This window comes from Vulpes lagopus, chromosome 7 (genome assembly GCF_018345385.1).
Source record: "Vulpes lagopus strain Blue_001 chromosome 7, ASM1834538v1, whole genome shotgun sequence".
Lineage (NCBI taxonomy): Eukaryota > Metazoa > Chordata > Mammalia > Carnivora > Canidae > Vulpes > Vulpes lagopus.
The window spans coordinates 10,077,263-10,096,699 of record NC_054830.1 but is presented as its reverse complement, the minus strand read 5'-3'; the positions used below and the strand labels follow the sequence as shown (position 1 = coordinate 10,096,699).

General features: G+C 57.3%; 2 protein-coding genes and 1 long non-coding RNA gene across 5 annotated transcripts in view; 2 read left to right on the top strand and 1 right to left on the bottom strand.

Moving 5' to 3' along the window:
- Positions 1-6,443: 6,443 nt before the first annotated feature.
- Positions 6,444-10,437, top strand: NDUFB7 (NADH:ubiquinone oxidoreductase subunit B7). The gene is made up of 3 exons (XM_041760792.1): positions 6,444-6,615; positions 9,676-9,844; positions 10,242-10,437. Exons 1-3 carry the CDS (start codon positions 6,504-6,506, stop codon positions 10,372-10,374), a joined length of 414 nt encoding a protein of 137 aa, XP_041616726.1. The 5' UTR covers positions 6,444-6,503; the 3' UTR covers positions 10,375-10,437.
- A 67-nt stretch (positions 10,438-10,504) lies between these two features.
- The window catches only part of TECR (trans-2,3-enoyl-CoA reductase), a 25,192-nt gene continuing 16,259 nt past the window's right edge, over positions 10,505-19,437 (bottom strand). The window contains exons 1-13 of one of the 2 annotated variants that reach the window (XM_041760790.1): positions 15,057-15,137; positions 13,581-13,631; positions 12,832-12,883; positions 12,457-12,501; positions 12,261-12,364; positions 12,069-12,184; positions 11,877-11,982; positions 11,666-11,738; positions 11,524-11,567; positions 11,394-11,451; positions 11,222-11,310; positions 10,806-10,851; positions 10,505-10,720 (exon numbers count right to left, since the gene is read on the bottom strand). In XM_041760790.1, coding sequence (XP_041616724.1) covers positions 10,593-10,720; positions 10,806-10,851; positions 11,222-11,310; positions 11,394-11,451; positions 11,524-11,567; positions 11,666-11,738; positions 11,877-11,982; positions 12,069-12,184; positions 12,261-12,364; positions 12,457-12,501; positions 12,832-12,883; positions 13,581-13,631; positions 15,057-15,122 — 978 coding nt within the window. In that variant the 5' untranslated portion in view covers positions 15,123-15,137 and the 3' untranslated portion in view covers positions 10,505-10,592. Of the gene's footprint in view, positions 10,721-10,805; positions 10,852-11,221; positions 11,311-11,393; positions 11,452-11,523; positions 11,568-11,665; positions 11,739-11,876; positions 11,983-12,068; positions 12,185-12,260; positions 12,365-12,456; positions 12,502-12,831; positions 12,884-13,580; positions 13,632-15,056; positions 15,138-19,437 lie in introns of those variants that run through there. The other variant, XM_041760791.1, reaches the window with a different exon arrangement.
- The window catches only part of LOC121494407, a 23,618-nt gene continuing 19,343 nt past the window's right edge, over positions 15,163-19,437 (top strand). The window contains exon 1 of one of the 2 annotated variants that reach the window (XR_005988805.1): positions 15,163-16,091. This is a non-coding gene — a long non-coding RNA (uncharacterized LOC121494407). The remainder of the gene's footprint in view (positions 16,092-19,437) is intronic. The other variant, XR_005988804.1, reaches the window with a different exon arrangement.

Sequence of the window (19,437 nt, the reverse complement as noted above, 5' to 3'; positions counted from 1 at the left end):
GTCTCCACAAGCGGAAAATCTTCGTAAGCACATGGGGAAGGAGTGTGGCATGAGGTAGCCGACCAGCCTCCCTCTCCAGAGAAAACTCACCCCAGGGGCTGGGCTTTCCCCTGATAACACCTCATGATATAATGTGCAGAGCCTCCGCAGCCCACCTGATGGGTAGGTGCAGCCATTCCCATTCCACACGTGGAGAAATGGAGACATCTGAGAAAGACGCATCCTGTCTGCTGAGCACACACACAGGACCAGCAGGCTCCAGATGGATAAGTGGGGTCAGAGGGAAGGGAGAGGACGGAGGTGGGGGCACACCAGCCAAGTGCACGGATGATGGCATCTCTGCCCAGCAAGGCCGCCCCTTGAGGTGAGTGGGCCTAGGGCAAGGAAGTGCAGTGATGGCCAGATAGTCTCACTGTGAGGGGGTGATGGCCACAGCCAAGGCCATCCTTCAGGACCTGCCACATAGTAGGTGCTCAGGAACTATAGGAGAGCAATCCAGTCCCATCAACTAGGTATCACATAAGGCTGACCCAGCTCTGACCCCAGCTCTGCCCCATTCTTGCTGTGTGACCTCAGGGGAGTAGAATAACATCTCTGAGCAAAGGCCTTCTGATCCGTCCAATGGGGAATGGGGATTCAGTTGTTCATTCACCCATTCAACAGACAGGCACCGATAACCTGCTATGTGTTAAGCTACGTTCTAGGTACCAGGGATATATTGCTGACCAACAACACCAGCAAAAACATCCCTTGCATAAAAAGGAAGATCACAGGGTGGAAATCTTACCAAGCATGTCCTCAGACTAGACTAGAACCACATTAAATTAGAAATCACAGAATGATATCTGGAAAATCCACAGGTATTTGGAAATTAAATCACACCCACAGGTCAAAAAGGAAGTCAAAAATCAAAAATATTTTCACCAGTAAAAAAATTTTTTTTAAATATATATATTTTTTCAACTGGGGGCACGTGGGTGGCTCAGTCAGTTAAGCGTCTGACTCTTGATTTTGGCTCAGGTCAGGATCTTGCCTTGCATTGGGCTCTTCACTGGGCATGGAGCCTGCTTAAGATTCTCTCTCCCTCCCCACCCCCTGCCCCTACTTGCCCCCCCCCGCCGGCTCGTGTGGATGCTCTTGTTTCCTCTCTCTAAAAAAAAGTGTATATTTTTTAATTGAATGAAAGTGAAAGTGCACTATATGAAAACGTGGCATGCAGCCAAAGCAGAGCTAAGGAGGCAACATAGGACACTTAAGTGCTTATGTTTAAGCAGGTGATCGAGTATATTCAAAAGTTACCAAGAGTCTTAGAAGCATCTTTTTTTTTTCAATATTTTATTTATTTATTCATGAGAGACACACACAGAGAGAGAGGCAGAGACACAGGCAGAGGGAGAAGCAGGCTCCATGCAGGGAGCCCAACGTGGGACTCGATCCTGAGACTCCAGCGCCATACCCTGGGCTGAAGGCAGGCACGAAACCGCTGAGCCATCCAGGGATCCCCAGAGACACCTTTATTTATGTTCTCAGAGGCTCCCTATGTCCGTTACAGAATGTACGCCCAACTCATGCCCTGAAATAATTCTGCGTTCAGAGACTAGATCTTAAAAATTCTTGGGCACCTGGGTGGCTCGCATGGTTGAGCATCTGCCTTTGGCTCAGATCGTGATCTCAGGGTCGTGGGATTGAGCCCCGCCTTGGCCTCCCGGCTCAGCAGAGAGTCTGTTCCTCCCTCTCCTTCTGCCTCTCCCCCCTCCCAAACGTGCTGTCTCTCTCTCTCTCTCAAATGAAATAAATAAAAATCTTCAAAAAAAAATTCCCATCACAAGAACAAAAACTGTAACTCTGCATGGACGTTAACTAGACTTATTGTGGTGATCATTTTGCAGTATAAATACGTGTGGAATCATTATGTTGTACACCTGAAACTAATATAATGTCATATGTCATTTATATCTCGATTTTTAAAAGGAAGAAAATGGTGTTTGGGAACAGCCTGACAATTGAAATAGACTGAAGGAGGTGGAGGCAGGTCATGGATAGTATCTGCATATCTGGAGGAAGAGTGTTCTTGGCTGTGCAAAGGCCCTGAGGACAGCAAACTCCCGGTGTGTTCAAAAAATAGGAAATGTCTCCTTCTCCATGAGACTTTCTAAAACAACCCGCCCTTCTCCATATACTCCATTTGTTATAATTCTCCTTAATAGTTACCACCGTCTGACATTGCATATATCTCACTTCTTTATCTTCTCCATTGCCTGCCCGTTAGCAGCTCAGCTCCACTACCCGGCACACAGTAGTTGTCCAGTGGGTGTTTGTTGAATGAATGGGTGACTGACTGGCCTGCCAAGCCCTGACTAAGGCCACCCCAAGGCAAAGCCCCTCCAGGCTCACTCAACCCGCCAACACCAACCAACCAACCTCAAAGCAGGCAGCTGCATCCCACGACAGCTCACGAGCTAGACTAGAGACACCGACTTGTCTGCCCCATAGGCAGATTAAGGCCTTCCCCAGGGACTTTCTAGGCCGCACTGCCGTTGTTTTTTCTCCTCCCTCTGAACTGAAGTACCCAGGGCTTCCAATCTCCCATCCAGCAGACCATGGCAAGGTGCAGATGCCACACAGAATTTCCTTCTCCGCCCCCAGGCCTACTCGGGCCTCTGAGGCTTTTCTGCTCACAAAATGTTAACAAAGCACCTGTCTGGGGACAGGCCAGATGGGGCAAGAGAGGACTGTGAGGGAAGGAGGAAGGAGGGATGGGTAAGTTGTGAGCAGTGAACCAGGGCATGTGGCAGGTGTGGGCAGGGGACACCGGAAAGCCTCCTTGTCAAATGATTGGTAGAGAAAAAACAGGAAGGTTGTGTGGCACTGGTGACCAAGGCCCAGCCTCTTCCTTCCCACCCCGGCACGGGCTGCCTAAAACCACCCTCACCCGGCACACTTGATGGGATGAGTGCTGGGTGTTATTCTATATGTTGACAAATTGAACACCAATAAAAAATAAATTTATGGGCAGCCCCGGTGGCACAGTGGTTTGGTGCTGCCTGCAGCCCGGGGTGTGATCCTGGAGATCCAGGATCGAGTCCCACGTCTGGCTCCCTGTGTGGAGCCTGCTTCTCCCTCTGCCTGTGTCTCTGCTTCTCTCTCTCTCTGTCTCAATAAGTAAATAAAATCTTTAAAAAATAAAAAAATAAAAATAAAATAAATTTATAAAAAAATAAAAATTAAAAATATAAAAATTAAAAAAAATAATAAAACCACCCTCACCCTAATATCATCTCCTCCAGGTCCCAACTCTTAAGTATGGACCGGCCAGATGGAGACAATAGAGTCCAGGGACCTCAGGACAAAATGGGCCACCTCCCCCGACCCACCCGGAATCATCCTCGGCTTGGACCCCTTCAGCCTCTACTAAAATGGTCCCAGGAGTCCCGTGTTGTCTCTGGTTGCCCTTTGTTAACCCGAAAAATGAAACAGCCAGTTATCATTCTACCGGGAAACTGAGTGCGTTTGGGGATAGCAAAGAATTGCAATCCAGGACTAGCGGGCTGTGGCCCAACCATAAGCAAGGCCAGAGAACCAAGTTTCCTTTATAAAGGAAAGAGGGGGAGTCCTTGGGAGAGGGGTTGTTATAAACAAAAGAGTCCACTTGGAAGGAAGTGGGAGTTCAAAGTGTAGTGGCTTCTCAGTGGCTGAGTCGTGACTGCTTGGCTGGGCCATGGCCTCCAAGGAAAAATCTTTCATCCTCCTGCTGGGGTGGTGAAGCCCAGGGGCCCCCTAGACAGGAATGCAAGGTTCCTCTTTCCCTGCAGGATCTGCAATTGACAAAAGGATGCTAGGGCATGAGTGCTCCCCCTTCTGGCCTCCCTTTCTCTCTTTTCCTTTTTTAAAAGGTTTTTGTTTTTTTTTTTTTTTACTTCCAGTTAGTTTTTTGTTTTTTTAAGATTTTATTTATTTATTCATGAGAGACACACAGAGAGAGGCAGAGACACAGGCAGAAGGAGAAGCAGGCTCCATGCAGGGAGCCCGATGTGGGGCTCGATCCTGGGACTCGAGGATCACGACATGGGCCGAAGGCAGGTGCTAAACAGCTGAGCACCCACGCATCCCTACTTCCAGTTAACACACAGTGTTATAGTAGTTTCAGGCGTACAATATACTAATTCAACACTTTCTTTAAAAACCCAGTGCTCATCACAAGTACACTTGGGTTTTTTTTTTTTAATCCAATTTGCCAGCATATAGTATAACACCCAGTGCTCAACCCATCACCCAGTCACCCCATCCCCCGACCCCCCTCCCCTTCTGCAACCCTTTGTTTATTCCCCAGGGTCTCTCATGGTTTGTCTTCCCGTCAGTTTTTCACCACTTGGTTTCCCCCCCTTCCATTATGACCCTTTCACTATTTCTTATATTCTACATATGAGTGAAACCATATAATTATCTCTCTCCAATTGACTTATTCACTCATCATAATACCCTCCAGTTCCATCCATGTCGATGTAAATAGGTATTCATCCTTCCTGATGGCTGAGTAATATTCCAGTGTATATATACAACACCTCTTCTTTATCCATTCATCTGTTGAAGGACATAGTGGCTCCTTCCGCACTTTGGCTTTTATGGACATTGCTGCTGTGAACATTGGGGTGCAGTAAATGAGGTTTCCTTATTCAGCCTCATACCTTCTAGTGGGAGACCAGCTAGACAAGAGTAACAATAACCAGCGTGTATTGGGCCCCTACTATATGCCAGGCAGTAAGCACTTTTCATGCAACCACCTCACTGACTCCTCCAAACCACTCTATTCATTTATTCATTTGTTGATTTGATAAGTACTTACAAAGCACTTACTGTGTGCCAGGCGCGGGAATACAGAAGCAAAGAAGACAAAATTCCCTGCTCCGTGGAGCTGACATTCAAGAGAGACTAACAATAAACGAGATAAGTCAAAGGGATCTCAGGTTAAATGACACTAGTATTACTGATCCCATTTTACAGATGAGTAAACTGAGTTTCTGAGAAGGGGAAGTCACTTCCCAAGGTCGTACAGAGACAGTGAGCTGGGATAGTAATCTGCGGCCCTGGGCCTCCTCCCAACTCTGACCTCTGCAGCTGAAGCACACAGAAACAGAGGGGGAACAAAGACATCCAGAACAAGGCAAGGCTGCCTGGTCCAGCTGCGCAGATCACGCACTGCACAAATCCAGGAGCGCCATTCAGAAAGACTAGAATGTGAATGCTGCCCCCTGGAGTCAGAAGGAGCACTTAATAATATCCAGGTCTGTGTGTCAGCACATGAAAACCTAGCTCAGCAATTCTCCCAAGGGTGGTCCCCAGACCAGCAACACAACCATCACCTGGAAACTTGTTAGAAATGCAGATTTGGGGGCCCTACCCTATACCACCTGAGTCAGACACTTTCAGGCTGGGTCCAGCTTTTAGTCCATATGAACTGGGGACCCAGGGGAGGGTTTCAGCCAAGGAATGATCTAATTCCCTTTCTGACAGGTGCACTCAACTGAAGGGGCGGGCTCTTGGGTGCACCTTTCTGACAGGTGCACCCAAGAGAGCCCACTGAATGGCTTTTCTTTGTGTTCCCGTGCAGGTTTCCAAAGAGTAACAAATTAGCACAGCATTTGTTACCGCTGAACCTTGAGTCCAGGAAGTATCTGGCAGCACTAAACAATGTACGATACTCTTAAAATTTGCATATATGTAAACCCGAATGTGACAAGTGTGAAACGTAATACCGATTCTCACAGTGGCAATTAGAGGGATAGCAGAATAGAATCTTATTTTAGTTTTACAAAAGTACTCAATAGGATTTATTTAAAATTTCACCTTTATGGGCACTTGATGAGATGAGCACTGGGTATTATTCCATATGTTGGAAAATTGAACACCAGTAGAAAATAAATTTATTTTAAAAATACATAAATAGAATTAAAAAATAAAATTTCACCTTTAAGTAGTTTTATTTATAAATAGCTTTGCTATTTAAATTAAATTCAATCAATTAAAATCTTTATTTTGAATTATTGCATTTAAACTTGATGTTCGATAATTATGTCATCAGTACTGTGCAAGGTTGTTGATTTTTTTTTGTTTTTTTTTTTTAAGACAAATTCGACTTTTTTAAAAGAAAAACGGGTTTTCGGAAATACCCTATGCAAAATAATTTTCCTGTGTGCCCAAGGAGGGTAGGGAGAGGCCCCGGCCCGCCCTGTCCCCATCCCTCCCCAGCCCAGACTAAATGAGAAGCAGGGAGACCTCCTCTGGGGTCCACCTGACGCCGCGAGGGGACGCGCTGCGCCCGCGCGGCCTCCGCTTGACCGCCAGGTGGCGCCAGAGAAAGCGGGAGGCCTCCGGAGTCGACCGCCTATCGCCCTGATCCCGGCAGCAGCCTGCGCGACCCGGAAGCCCTGGCTGGCGAAGAGGGAGTGCTTCCGGGTGGGAGCGAGGTGACCCCGGCCGCTGCGGGAACCTGCGGCGCTGCAGCCATGGGGGCGCATCTGGTGCGGCGCTATGTGACCGATCCATCGGGGGAGCCCGACCCCAAGCGGATGCCCACCTTCCCCGCGGACTACGGCTTCCCGGGGCGCAAGGAGCGCGGTGAGGCCCCGTGCGCAGGCGCGGCCGGCGGGAGTGGGGCGCGGACGCCCGAACCCCGGAGTCCCGGGGCCCCCGGGGTTGGGCTCGGGCTCCCGCGCCGGGTCGAGGCTCGGCCCCGACGTCGGCCCGGAAGAGTCCGGAGGACACGCGCGAGCCTGCCTGCGTGTGGGGGCAGCCGAGGCCGAAGTCGCGGTCGGAGCGGAAAGCCCGGGGGCAGCAGCGGCCGCCGGGGGCTGAGGCGGCGGAGCGCGGCCGTTGCTCCTCGCGTGTGGTAGCCTCGCAAGCGTATCGACAGCCAAGCAGGCCGAGTGCCGGCGGCACCGCGCCTGCGGCGGGCTCCGACCACAGGCGACGCCGGCCCGGGGGGAAAGACCGCGCGACCTCGCCGGGGCTCGGGGGCGGCACCGGGGGCGGCGCGGCAGGCTTCCGGGAGGCGGTGGCCGGGAGCGAGGTGTGAGACCGGGAGGGGGAGGGGCGGGGCTTCCCAAGCAGGGCGCCGGACTGTGAGCGACCTGCCCGGGGTCGGGAGGCGCTGGCTCCGGGCGGGCGGCGTGCGCAGAGGTCGGATCCGAGCGAGCCGGGCGGGCGGCCCCAAGTCCCAGCCCCCCACCTCATCGCGGGAATCCTTCGCCCATGATGGCACAGGCCCCTGCGCCTCTTTCTTGCTGGGCTCTCCTTGGCGTCCGTCCCGGTGCAGCCCCGCACCCCGGGAGAAAGACCCCCCCCCGTGGCTCCCCTCTGACCCTTCCTGCTGCGGCTTCCTGCTGCCTTCCCGGGCACTGGGCCCACTCGCGTGCCCTCCTACTGTCCCGCACTTCTGACTCCAGCTCGTCACTTACATCCTCTTAAGAAACCAGAAGCAACCAGAGGGCTCAGCCGGGCTCCTGTGTCCCGGGACCTGGCCCTCTCTCCCGTCATGCCGGACGATCGGCCCCTGCTCGGGTCGGGCCCTTCTGTGGCCCCTCCACATGCCCCCGCCTGTGGGCTGGCCCCGCCGTCCCGTGCAGACCCACGTACTTCTGCCGTCTCAGAACCCCCTCCAGCAGTCACCCCACCGCGTCACGTGAGGAAGGGGCTCCTGCCCAGCTTCCCGTGCGCCCCCACTCCGTCGTCAGTTCTAACTGACCCACTGCAGGCGGCATCCGAGTTGATGGCCACCACCTCCTGGAAACCCCTCATCAGCTGGTTCCCACGCCCCCCCACCTCACTGATTCCTCCCCACCTCCCTGCCTGTAAATGTTGAGGGCCTCACTGCTTGGGCCTTCGGTCTCCACTCACCCACCCCCCCTCAGGGAGGGTCTCTGCTCGACCCCTGGCTTCAGGTGCCTCATGCTGCTCCCCAGTTTTTTATCTCCAGCTGGGCCTGGACCCTCAACTCCAGACTCGTGGGCCCACTGCCTGTTTGGCATCACCCACTCAGCAGGTCCAAAACAGAGTTCCTTTTATTATTTTTTTTAAGGTTTTATTTATGTATTCATGAGAGACACAGGCAGGGGGTGGGGATCAGGCTCCATGCAGGAAGCCTGAGGTGGGACTCGATCCCGGGTCTCCAGGATCACACCCTGGGCTGAAGGCAGCACTACTCTGCCTCTGGCTTCGGCCACATGCTCAGGCTGAGATCCCTGGGGCATCCTGAACCTCTCTTCTCACCTCAGGGCCTTTGCATCTGCTGTCCCACCACCAGGAATGCTCTTCCCCCAGGTGTCTGTGTGACTCACTTGCTCACCTTCAGTTGCCTTTCTGGCGGATCCCTCCATCTAAAGTTGTGACCCATTCCCCAACACTGCCTCTCTCTCCCTTGCTGTACTCCTCTCCCTAATATTGGGCATTGCCAGGCATTATCTAATACTCTGGTTCCACCTGTTTGATGTGTCTGCCTTCAAGGGCAGACATTCATGTCTGGCATGTTCCAGCCACACTACCCTGACAGGGGGCTGCAGGTGGATACTCTGGCCTGGGGCTCATCCACCTGTGGAGTGGCGATCAAAGCCACGGATTAGAATGAGCAGAAGGCTCCTAGCAAGAACCACCGGAAGCCAACATGTAATGTTTGGGCAGCTAGTGGGAAGGAGAACGTTTGAGAAAGCAGCAGGCAGGAAGCATGGAGTCCTGGCATTTCAGGACGCCCTGGTGAGAATCGTGGATGGGCAGTGCTGGAGTGGAGCCAGAAAAGCGTGGGGTGCAGGGGCAGGAGATGAGGAAATGGGACTGAAAAGCAGAGGGGAGGGAAGCCAGCCAGGGGAAGGGACCAGATCACTGTGGACACATTTTGGTGCTGATAGGAAGGAATTGGGACCAAGATGTCAAGGGCAGTGGGGGCAGCCTGAACTGCAGGACAGCTGGGTTCTGGGCACCCCTGCTGGGCTGAGGGGAGTGGGCAGGTGCCAAGCCCTCCATGAAGCCAAGAAAGGAATGCAGGTCACCCATGGGGCCCAGTGGGTGCAGGCTAGGGTATGTGCCCGGTTCCTAACAGCCCTGGTCAGCCTCCTGAAAGATGATTTCACCCACAGTCGGGTGGACATGGCACCAGGACCAGGAGCCAGTTCAGCTCTCTCTGAGGCACAGGCCTAAGGCCTTCACACGTATTCGCTCGGGCGACAGACACTCACTGCCGATTCGAGCTGGGCCCCATCATTCCATTTAGCAGAGGGTGGAGGCAGCTGGCAGGGACGAGCTGGGATCCAGGTCCCCAGGCAGCAGGCCTGACACTGGCATATGGCCAGCAGGGGGACACACTGGGACAAGGTGGTTTCTGAGCTTGGGCTCTGCAGGTTGGGGCATCTGGAGATGAAGACCCAGGGAAGGGGAGGCATCTGGGGGTGATGGGGAGAAAGGGACCCTTCCTCTATCTGGGCGTCAGTGTCCGGAGTGGCCTTTATTCACATTAGGAAAGGACACTGTCGGGGTGGCCATAACCCAGGCCCCAACGTCCCAGTGGGGGCCCCTGAACCATGGCTCCCAGTTGTACAGCACCTGCTGGGTCTCCCAGGAATCAGGTGTTGAGGGTGGGCGACGGATCTCTGGCAGTTCAAGCCCAACAAGCCCACCCACTCCCTGCAGAGATGGTGGCCACACAGCAGCAGATGAACGACGCACAGCTGGTGCTCCAGCAGCGAGACTACTGTGCCCACTACCTCATCCGGCTGCTCAAGTGCAAGCGTGACAGCTTCCCTAACATCCTGGCCTGCAAGCACGAGCAGCACGACTGGGACTACTGCGAGCACCTTGAGTGAGCCCCAGACCCGCCCCCACACCCCCAGCCCTGGCTTGGCCCCCACAGGACACTGCCCCAGAGGCAGAACACAGTGAACTAGCACCGAGTTTCCAGCCAAGCTCCACCTTGGTTGAGAGAGGAATCTCAGGGGGCCTGCTGGGTGGGCCACGTGGCTTTGAGGCCACCTGAAGGAATGGCCAGGCCCGGGTTCTGGGTAGGAGGCCCAGCTTCTGCCCTGGGCTCACTGGTGTCCACTCAGGCAGACCCCAGACTTAAACCAGGCACACAGGTCTTTCCTACTCAGAGGCCTCCCAGAAAGCTGTGGGGCACCCAATCCTGTCCCTTTGGCTTTCTGGGGCTCGGGAGGGCCTGGCCAGGGAGCCGGACTCCCATTTGTGCGCTCTTCCTGCAGCTACGTGATGCGCATGAAGGAGTTTGAGCGGGAACGGCGGCTGCTCCAGCGGAAGAAGCGGCGGGAACAGAGGGAGGCGGATGTGGCCAGAGGCCAGGGGGCCGGTGAGGTGGCCCCTGAGGTAGCCCTGTAGTGGACCTGCCCCCACCCTATGGACCAGTTGATAAATAAAAGCCTCTAGGCCCATCAGCCAGAACCAAGCCTCTGTCTGTGGTGTCCTGGTCCCCAAACCACCCCTACCCCAAAGAGAGCCAGAGTCTAAGTTTGGCAGGGACAGGCAGGTTTTATTCCAAGCGCTGGAGAGTGGCAGTCCCTTCTCCCCCAGAATGAGCCTGGGAGGTGGGTAGCAGCTCAGAGCAGGAAGGGGATGATGGGCATGCGCAGGGGTGGGTAGTCTCGGAACTCCTTCAGGTAGCTGCGATGCTTGCCCTTGGCCCAGATGGTCATCTGAGTGAAGCCCACCAGGGAGAAGAGGGCCACTGTGGAACAGCAGGGGCATCAGGGGCCGCACATCCAGGGCCCTGGATGGGCTGGGTCCCACAGAGGGAGGGACAGTGGGCTCACCTGGGAGACATTGTGTCATGATGGCAAAGCCAATCCAGGACCCCACCTGTGGGGAGAGCAGGCAGGGGTAAAGGTGGGCAGGGCTGGGATGTGCCTACATTTCTACAGAGGCCTCGCCCACACCCCAGAGCCACCCCCCTCCTCAAACCCTTTCAGAGCAAGGGGGTAGAAATCAAACTCCAACGCCAGAGAGCCCTTGAGTACACCGGGGCATGAGGAAGCTGCCCCTGCAGCCCCCTACAGCTGCAAGCCTGGCCTGACACACCCAACTCCCAGAAAGGCTGGCCTTTCCATCTCCAAATGCTCCAAACTGCTAAAGCAGCCGCTGAGCCAGGCACCCCTATTAGGGGCTGGCCCCTCCACGTGGGGCCCCCACCCCTGGAGGAAGAACAGAGGAGAGAAGGGCAGACCCTCACCTCGTAGGTATAGTTGGGGCAGGACACCAGCAGGAAGAGCCACGTGAAGGGGTTCTTGGTGGGGTATGGGATCTTCCTGGTCTTGGACCCTGGCAGGCAAGACAGGAGGGGCAAGTGAGACCTGTCCCTCACCAGCCTGCCCATCTCCCCTCGTCTGGGACAGGCCACTCACCCGCTGGCCGCAGGTCTCGCAGGGCCATGTGGATGGAGAAGTTGCCAAGCTGGCAGATCTGTCAGAGCAGCAGGGTCAGCCCAGAGCCCCCAGACTCCCCGCCCCATCCCCCTCCTCCCAGCCTGCTTACCACGAAGATGGCCAGTGCCAGTTTAACCTGCTGAGCTCCGTAGGCTGAAGGGGAAGTGAAGAAGGGAGGCCCATGAGGGGAGAGCCAGGCATGGGGGGAGGCTCGTGGCAGGGGGAACAGGGTAGGGCCCAAGGCCACTTACTAGGGGGCGTGTAGAGAGGATGGTTGATGTAATAGGCCATCCAGGCAGCAAAGCCCCAGTAGTAGGTGCAGTTCTGAAAATGAGCAAGGCTGGGATGAGGCCTGGCCTGGCAGAGGGTGGCACCAGGGATGTGCAGGGTCTGGGGATGCATCCGAGTGGGTTGGGCTGGGAGGAGGCCACGGTCTGGGTGGACGCACCCCAGGGCGCTCACCTTGAAGATGTTGCGCAAGGGCATGGTGCCATGGGAGAAGCGGTGCACGAAGAGCGTCTCCAGTAGACGCTTGACGTAGTGGAATGAGTGGCAGATGCAGGCGAGGCTGGGGGGGGAGCCGGCTCAGCTGGGGCGAGTCCAGCAGGCCTTCCCCCCTCCCCCCACCGCCCCCTTCCACCTGGCCCCACTCACTGCACCACCGTGTGCCGGCTGGACGTGAAGTCGTATTTGTGGCCGTAGATGAAGGGGACGCGGAAGTAGAAGAGCAGATAGATAAAGAGGGGCCCTGCGTACTCAGTCAGGAAGACCTAAGGCACGAGGAGCAGGTGAGTCACCCCAATGTGGCTGATGGGAAAGGAGTCCCCAGAAAGGGCTAGGACTCACCGTCACCCAGCTGATCTGGGCCCCCAGGTCCCGGAAGTAGAGTGTGGCCGTGGTGCCCACGGGCAGCTTCTGCAGAATGTCCTCATCCTTCAGGGACTTGCCCTCTGCAGAGACCGGCCAGGACTCAGTGCTGCCCGGACCTTTGCCCACCGCCACCCGGGAGCCTAGGGGTGGCCAAGCGGACAGCTATACTCACTGGGATCCAGGCGGAGGGACTGGCGAGCAGGGTACCACTGCGGATCTGTGGGGGAGAGGAGGGCGTCACAGCACACAGCCTAACAGCCCAGGGACCCCACATCTCCAGCGCATGGACGAGGCCTCTGACGTCTGTGCCTCCAGGACACGGCCGAGAACAGCCCAAGTAGAGGCAGGATATTGTCCTTCTGAAAGCCCAGCAAGGGCATTCCTGCCAAGGGCCACGCAGGCCCACCTGCCCCAGGCAAGCCAGAGAACCCTGAGCCACAGGGAGGGCATCACTGCAGGACGGGAGAGGCATGCAGGACGGGGTACCACCCTGAGGCCCCTGCCCATAGGGGTCATGGAGGGCAGGGCAAATGGGCCCTGGACTTACGGGTCTTGGTGAAAAGGTTCTTGATCTCGGCAATGGTGGCATGGGGCTCCACCTGGGGGAAGCACGGGCCGCAAAGAAGTCAGGGCAGGGTGGGGCATGATCGAAGACCCGTCCTGGTGAGGGGGGATGGACGGGGGACCTGGGCAGCTGCTACAGGAGGGGGAAGGCTGGAGCTCAGGCCCCCCACCTACATGCCCAAAAGGAGCAGCCAGGGCCCTGCCCGAGTGGAAACAGCTGTAGGCCTGAGGTCCCGGTTTTACCAGGACACCCCTGGCCTAGCTGGGAGACAGCTGGAGCATGGGAAGCTGGGCCCGCTTCTCTGCCTCCTCCTCGCCCCCGCTACAGCTCCCCTCAGAGTGGAGGCCCTCTCGGGGCCAGAACTCCCTGGGACAGGAGCCCTTTCCCCCTTCCTGGCCTTGACAGGGGACAGGTCTCAGAACTCCCACCTTCTGCCCAGGCCCCAAAGCCCTGCAGGGTCCACAGAGGCTACTTCACCTCCTCCCACCAGGAGGCCAGCTCCTGGCCACACCCAAGGCCCATCGCTGCCCACTCTACCCCAAGCCGGCAGCGACAGGCCTGGGGACAGTACTCTTCGTACTCCTGAGGCGTAGGTGGGGTGTCAGGACACAGGTTGGAGGGACACAGTCCAGCTGGACAGCTCCCATGTCCTCAGAACCAGAAGCCCCAGGAAGGCACAGGGTCTCAGGCCCAGTGCCCTTGGCCCAGTACAGCTGGCGCCACAGTCCTACCTTGTCCAGGAAGCACAGCTTCTCCCGCGTCTTTGCGTCCAGAATCTCCACCTCGAAGAAGAGAACGGCCTTTTTAGGTTTTTTGGTCGCTTTGGCCGGTGCGATCCGGGGGAGGCCGTTGAGGCCGAGACTAGGGCCGGGGCCGAGGCCCTGGCTGGCCTCCCGGGCCACCATGCTCATGTTCAGGTCCATGCTGCCCCGCTCTGCCCGCCGCAGCCAGCGGCCCCAGCTGCCGGCCCTCAGCCCCCACCGCAGACCTCCCCACGCGAAGCAGCTCTGGGCCGGGCCGGCGCGATCAAATTCTGCCGCGGTGCTGGAAAGGAGCCCGCGCCTGCCCTGGCACCGCCGTCTTCTGTGCAGATGTAACCCGAGTGCCCCGCAGCCATGGCCCAGCTAAATATAAAACTGCCCCAGACTGAGCCCCCCAGGAGCCCTGCCACAGACCTCCCAGGGGCGACCCCCAGGGGCTGGGTCCCCACAAAAGTGAGGCTTTCTGGTGGACACAGCCCCCAAACAGCCCAGGGAGGCAGGGATAACTCCCCTGCGGCGGGCACCAAGGTGCCTCCAGCCCAGGCCCCATGCAAGGCGGGGTCAGCCACTGGAGGAGGGTGAGCGGCCCACGAGCCACCCAAGCCCCGGCGGCCAGCTCAGGCCCGCAAAGTTCACTGGGCTTGGAGAAATCCCAGCTATTTTGAGAATCCGAGAGATAGATCATCCATTTCCCCTCCTGAGCTGTAAGAGACTCTGCGGATTACTTTCCTTGTGCATTTATGTTCCCAGGGAGGTGACAGATTCCGGACTTATTGGTGCAGAGAGCCTCTAAGTGTGTAAAGGGTCAGGAAACCAAGTCTCCAGCTGCATCCTCAACCTGCACTGATGAGCCCTTGGCCCTTGCCTCCCTGCCCTGCCTCTCCACTCACTTCTCACTTGAAGGTCCATGCAGACCTCACTCAAGGCCACCTCTAGGGCAGTGTTCCCACTGCATCCGCCCAACATAGCACCCTTGCCTAGGCCCTGAGCCCCACAAAGCCCAGAGCACACTGCCTGGCCGCCCCCACCCCACCGCTCTGCCTGAGTCTCCACACAATGGCCAGACAGGAGCAGAACAGCAGGGCAGACTGGGAGGGATGGCGGCCTCAGGGAGGATGCGGCCCACCCGTCCCAAGCAGGTCAGAGAAGGTACCTGGAAGAGCAGTGAGTACATGAACTGCTGGAGCTGGATGGAGGCCCAGCAGTGGTCAGCTGATCCCAAAAGGCCCAAGTGCTCCCATGGGGGGCTTGGCCCAGATGCTCTTAGACATGGGGCCGTGGCAGGCAGCACTGGCTCTAACCTCAAGTTAGCCCCTGGCTAGCAGGTGCTGAGAATCCTTCCCACCCGCCGGTAGACCCTTGGTCAGAAGCAGTTGGGGAAAGGAGCAGAATGAGAACCCCAGGGCAGGACCCCAGCCAGGGCTCTTTGAGGACACAGCCACCCACCTGCAGCCCAGGCAGACGGGTCCACTGCAGCCAGCACCCTCCATGCGTCCCCCAATAACAGGGCATGGTGGGCAGCACTCAGGACTGAGTCTGGCCCCACCATGCAGTCACTGGGTGACCAGCCCCTCACTTCTCTCTCAGCCTCTGCTGGCGGGCAGGTAGGAGGGCGTGGACCTCAAGGAGCCATAAGGGTCCTGAGGCAGTGCGAGCGAAGCACCAGCATGGTGCCTGACAGTGCCCCAAAACCTGAGGCCATGAGGCTGGGCACAAGCCAGCGGGAAAGGCACAGGCCTGGGTGCAGATCCTGCAGCACAGAGGCCCAGTTTGCCGATGTACGCTATGCCCGCTCCACACCACCTACAGGAGATGGCCCAACACCCATCCCTGGCCTACGCCGCCTACTGACGCTGCGCTAGACGGAGGGGGCCTGCTGCCGACGGCAGGCTCTGCCCAGCTGTGTGGACTTGGGGGGCAGGTGACTGAGTCCCTCTGAGCCAAAGAGAAGGACCAGAAAAATGAAGCCGGTCCTACTGCCCAGAGTGCCGGGCCCCACCAAGAGGACTTGTAGGAGAGGGAAGAGGCACATGCAGAATGTGCCAGAAAGGGCTAGAATAGCAGGGCCATGGGCAGGCAAAGGGCCTGCCCCATGGCAGCAGGTATATTAATAGTTCCTGGGTCCCAGGGGGGCAGTGCCCACATGCCTCCAGAGCCCGTGTGGGGCAGGAAGGCAGCACCGCGCCTCTTGGGAGAGGAGGCCTCTGAGTTCCTGCTGAACCACTCAATAGCTTAAAATACAACCGGCCCCTCTCCCTGCTGGCCAGCTGCTGAGGGAGGGCTGAAATCCTACTCCTCTCCCCCAACCTGGGCACCAGACCAGGGTCCCGGGGAGAGTCGGGGGCCCCCGACTGGCTGCCGGGAGAGGAAGCTGGTGGCGGGAGGGGCGGCCAGTAGAGGGGCACACTCCCAGTAGCCACAACCACGGACGCGCCCAGGCGGATCCCAGGCTGGAGGAGAGGAGCCCGCGCCCTCCCACAGGTAAGCCTGGCCCTCGGGGAAGCACCCAGGGGCCCAGCCCGGCAGGGTGGGGGCTGCCTCAGCTCAGGGCCACTCTTCTGCCCCCAAATCCCAGGACCCAGCAGCCTTCACTATGAGAGAGGTCTGAAAGGCCCTGAGGGGTGAGGGCGATGTGGGACACAGGACCTCTCTGTACTATTTCTGCAATTTTCCATACGTCTATAATTATTGCAAAATAAAAAGCGAAATAAAAGTTATGCTAGATGGCATAGGGGGGAAAAAAGTATACTGAGGAAAAGAAGCCAGACACAAAGAATCACATATTTATGTAAAATGTCTGGAATAGGCAAATGCAAGGAGGCAGAAAGGCGGCACTGCCAGGGGCTGGGAAGGGGAGTGAGCACCCTGCCTAATGGGAATCTGGCATCTTTTAGGGACAATGGAAATACTCTGGAACTAAACCAAAGTGTGGCTGCAGCGGGGCAGACAAGAGTGTGAATGTACTCAACGCTGCTAAACTGTTCATTTTCAAATGGTTACTTTTATGTGGATTTCACCTCAATCAATTATTTTCAGGGGGGTGGCTAACAGGCAGGCCCCAATTACCCATCAAGAAAAGGTCCCAAGGCAGGGAGCAGCAAGGGCTCACCACTCCCATCCACCCCCCTATACTGAGGGCCTAAACACAAGGACCCAGCTGGTCGTGTGCTTCCCAGTCTCTGGTCCCAGAACCCACCCACCCACCGCACCCCTCCCCAGCCCACACCACCCCACACTGTGCTGTGCTTCCCTCTCCTTCCCTCCCTCTCTCCTTCCCTCTCCTTCCCTCTCTCTCTCTCTCTCTCTCTCTCTCTCTCACACACACACACACACACACACACACACACACACACACCTGCCAGACCACCAGCCTGGGGTGGGGCCCAGGGTAGGCCTAGACCAGGTCAGAGGGTACAGACAGCTGCCAAGCACAGCTCACAGGCAGGGTTCCTGAGCGCAGGGTAGGCAGCAGGCCCAGGCCTCATCCCTGGGGAGAAGACAGGCCAGCAGAAGGGAGGAGAGGTTAGCCCTTCTAAGGGAGCTAGAAGCAGGGGAAGGGCTGGGAGGGGTGTTATATTCGATGGATGGGTGAGGGGGGCCCCTGGCCCTAGGTCCCAGCACTGACCACAAGCAGGGGGTGTGGCACCACAGCCTCAAGCACAATGGACACAGAGGACAAGGACAGGGCAGACACGCTGGCCTGAGACACGGGAGCGTGGCGTTGCGATGACAGTTCCACTAGCCTGGGAGGAATTCTCACCCAGGCGCCTGAGATTCCAGGGTCTGGCCAACAGCAACTCGTGGCATGCCACGAGGTCAAGGCATGGGGGTGGGGGGAAGGGCAGGACAGAGGGCGGGGCCACAGCCCACCCTGAAAGAGGGGTGGGGGCCAGGCTGCAGCCTTCCCCAGCCTGGAGAGGAGTGACCAGAGCCAGTGCTGAGCAGCAGGGCCTCTGGCCTTCACTGTCTTCGTGGAAATACACTGCAGATCAACACAGCACCAGTGGAAAAGGGGGTGATGTTTTCTGAGGACTGTTCTGAGCCAGCGCCAGTGCCCAGAGCAAGGCTCTAGGGATGAACCCCATCTGGCGGATGAGAAAACCAGAGCAATGGGAAAGCAGAGCAGTTATGCAACTACATGAGAGGCCCAGGGCCTTTGCACATGCTGTTCCCACTGCCTGGTCCACTCTCCCCCAGACCCCTCGGGGCTCCTTCCTTCATGTCCTTGGGCCTTTAGATAAATTCTCAGTGAGGCCCTTCCTGACTCAAAAATAGCAACCCCCAGATAGCAGCTCCTGAGGGCAAGGACTGTCCTGTTCTCAACCATTTCCCAGCACTCAGAACAGCCCAGCAAAAAGGCATGCTCAGTAAACACCTGCATGAGGCAACTGGGCTTGCCCAAGGTCACACACATCAGGACCTAAAGCTCCCTCGCCACTACCCTCTGAGCCAAGGCCCTGCCCTGCTCCTCCTACACCACACGCCAGGGGGCCCTACCCACCTTGCCAAACCCCAGGGCAGCAACAGGGTGGAGGCTGCTGCCTGGAGCTCTCCCTATCCTGGACCTAGCTCCAAGGAAGCCTCTCTGAGGCCTACAGACATGCCCACCTGCTCCAGTGACCCCGGCGGGCCCAGCATTCTGGCAGCTGGACCCTCCTGCCAGCTCTGGGGCACTGCTCACCAAGGGAAAGGGTCAGTGACCAAGCCAGCTCCAGTTCCCGGGGAAACTCGTTGTCTTTCTTCACCAGCAATCCCAACCCAGAAGGGGCTCCATGCTGACAGGCTCTACGTGGCCAAGGTCCTCAGAGGCACTACCACAGGCCCAGCGGCCCCCTCACAAGGAGGGCTCAAGGGCCTCCACAACCACGCACATCCCCCAGGCTCTGAGGTCAAGGGGACCCACTTACTTCCTGGCTGTGTGGCCTTGGACAAGTAACTCAACCTCTCTGAGCCTCCATTTTCTCATCTCTAAAGTGAGCTGCCCCCACCTGCCATCCTACAGGATTACTGTAAGACTTACAGAGATAACAACCAAAAAAAGTACGTAAACGTGCCCAGCCTAAAAGTGATCCCCGTAAAGAGTAAATACGATTAAACCGATACTGGCAAAATAGTACTGGCAGGTAAGCAGGGCGCCTGGCCCATTCTCCCCAAGTCCGAGCACGGCCATGAAGGAGCCCAACCACAGGGCACCAAGGTCGGAGACGTGGTGCCATGATGCTCCATCCAGCTGGTGACCGCGCAGCCCCAACCCCAACAATAGCAAGACACGTGCGGGTGGGAGGAGCGGGGCTGCAGTGCCGTCCCCGTCCCCAGCGCACTTCACCGCCCTTCACCGCCGGCCACCGCCCTCCACTGCCCCCTCGTGGCCGCGCCCTGCACTCCCCCCGCGGGAAGACACCCTGGTCACCCAGGCAACTCAGGCAGCGTGGGGTGGGACCAGGATGGGACCAAGAAAGCGAGCACTGCCTCGGGCTCTGCCACCTGCCAGCCAAGAGGCCTTGAGAGCAGGGCCCCACATCCATCCAGTCCTTCCTTCCTTCATCCGCTCCTGCCTGCCTCCCTCCCTCCCCCATCTCAGGGGCTGCAGCGAACCTTCACAGAACAGCGCCCCCAGCCTGCGTGCGCTGTGGGGGAGGGGGGATAGGCAACAGTGACATGGTATGTCGCCAAGAGTTATGGAGAAAAACAGAAAGGGGAGAGGGCAGGTGGGGGAGGAAACCGATTTTCGAGGGAGTGGTCAGGGAAAGCCTCCCTGAGGAAGGGGCATCTGAGCAAAGGCCAGAGGGACATGAGGGAATGGAACATGTGCAGCAGGCAGAGGGAA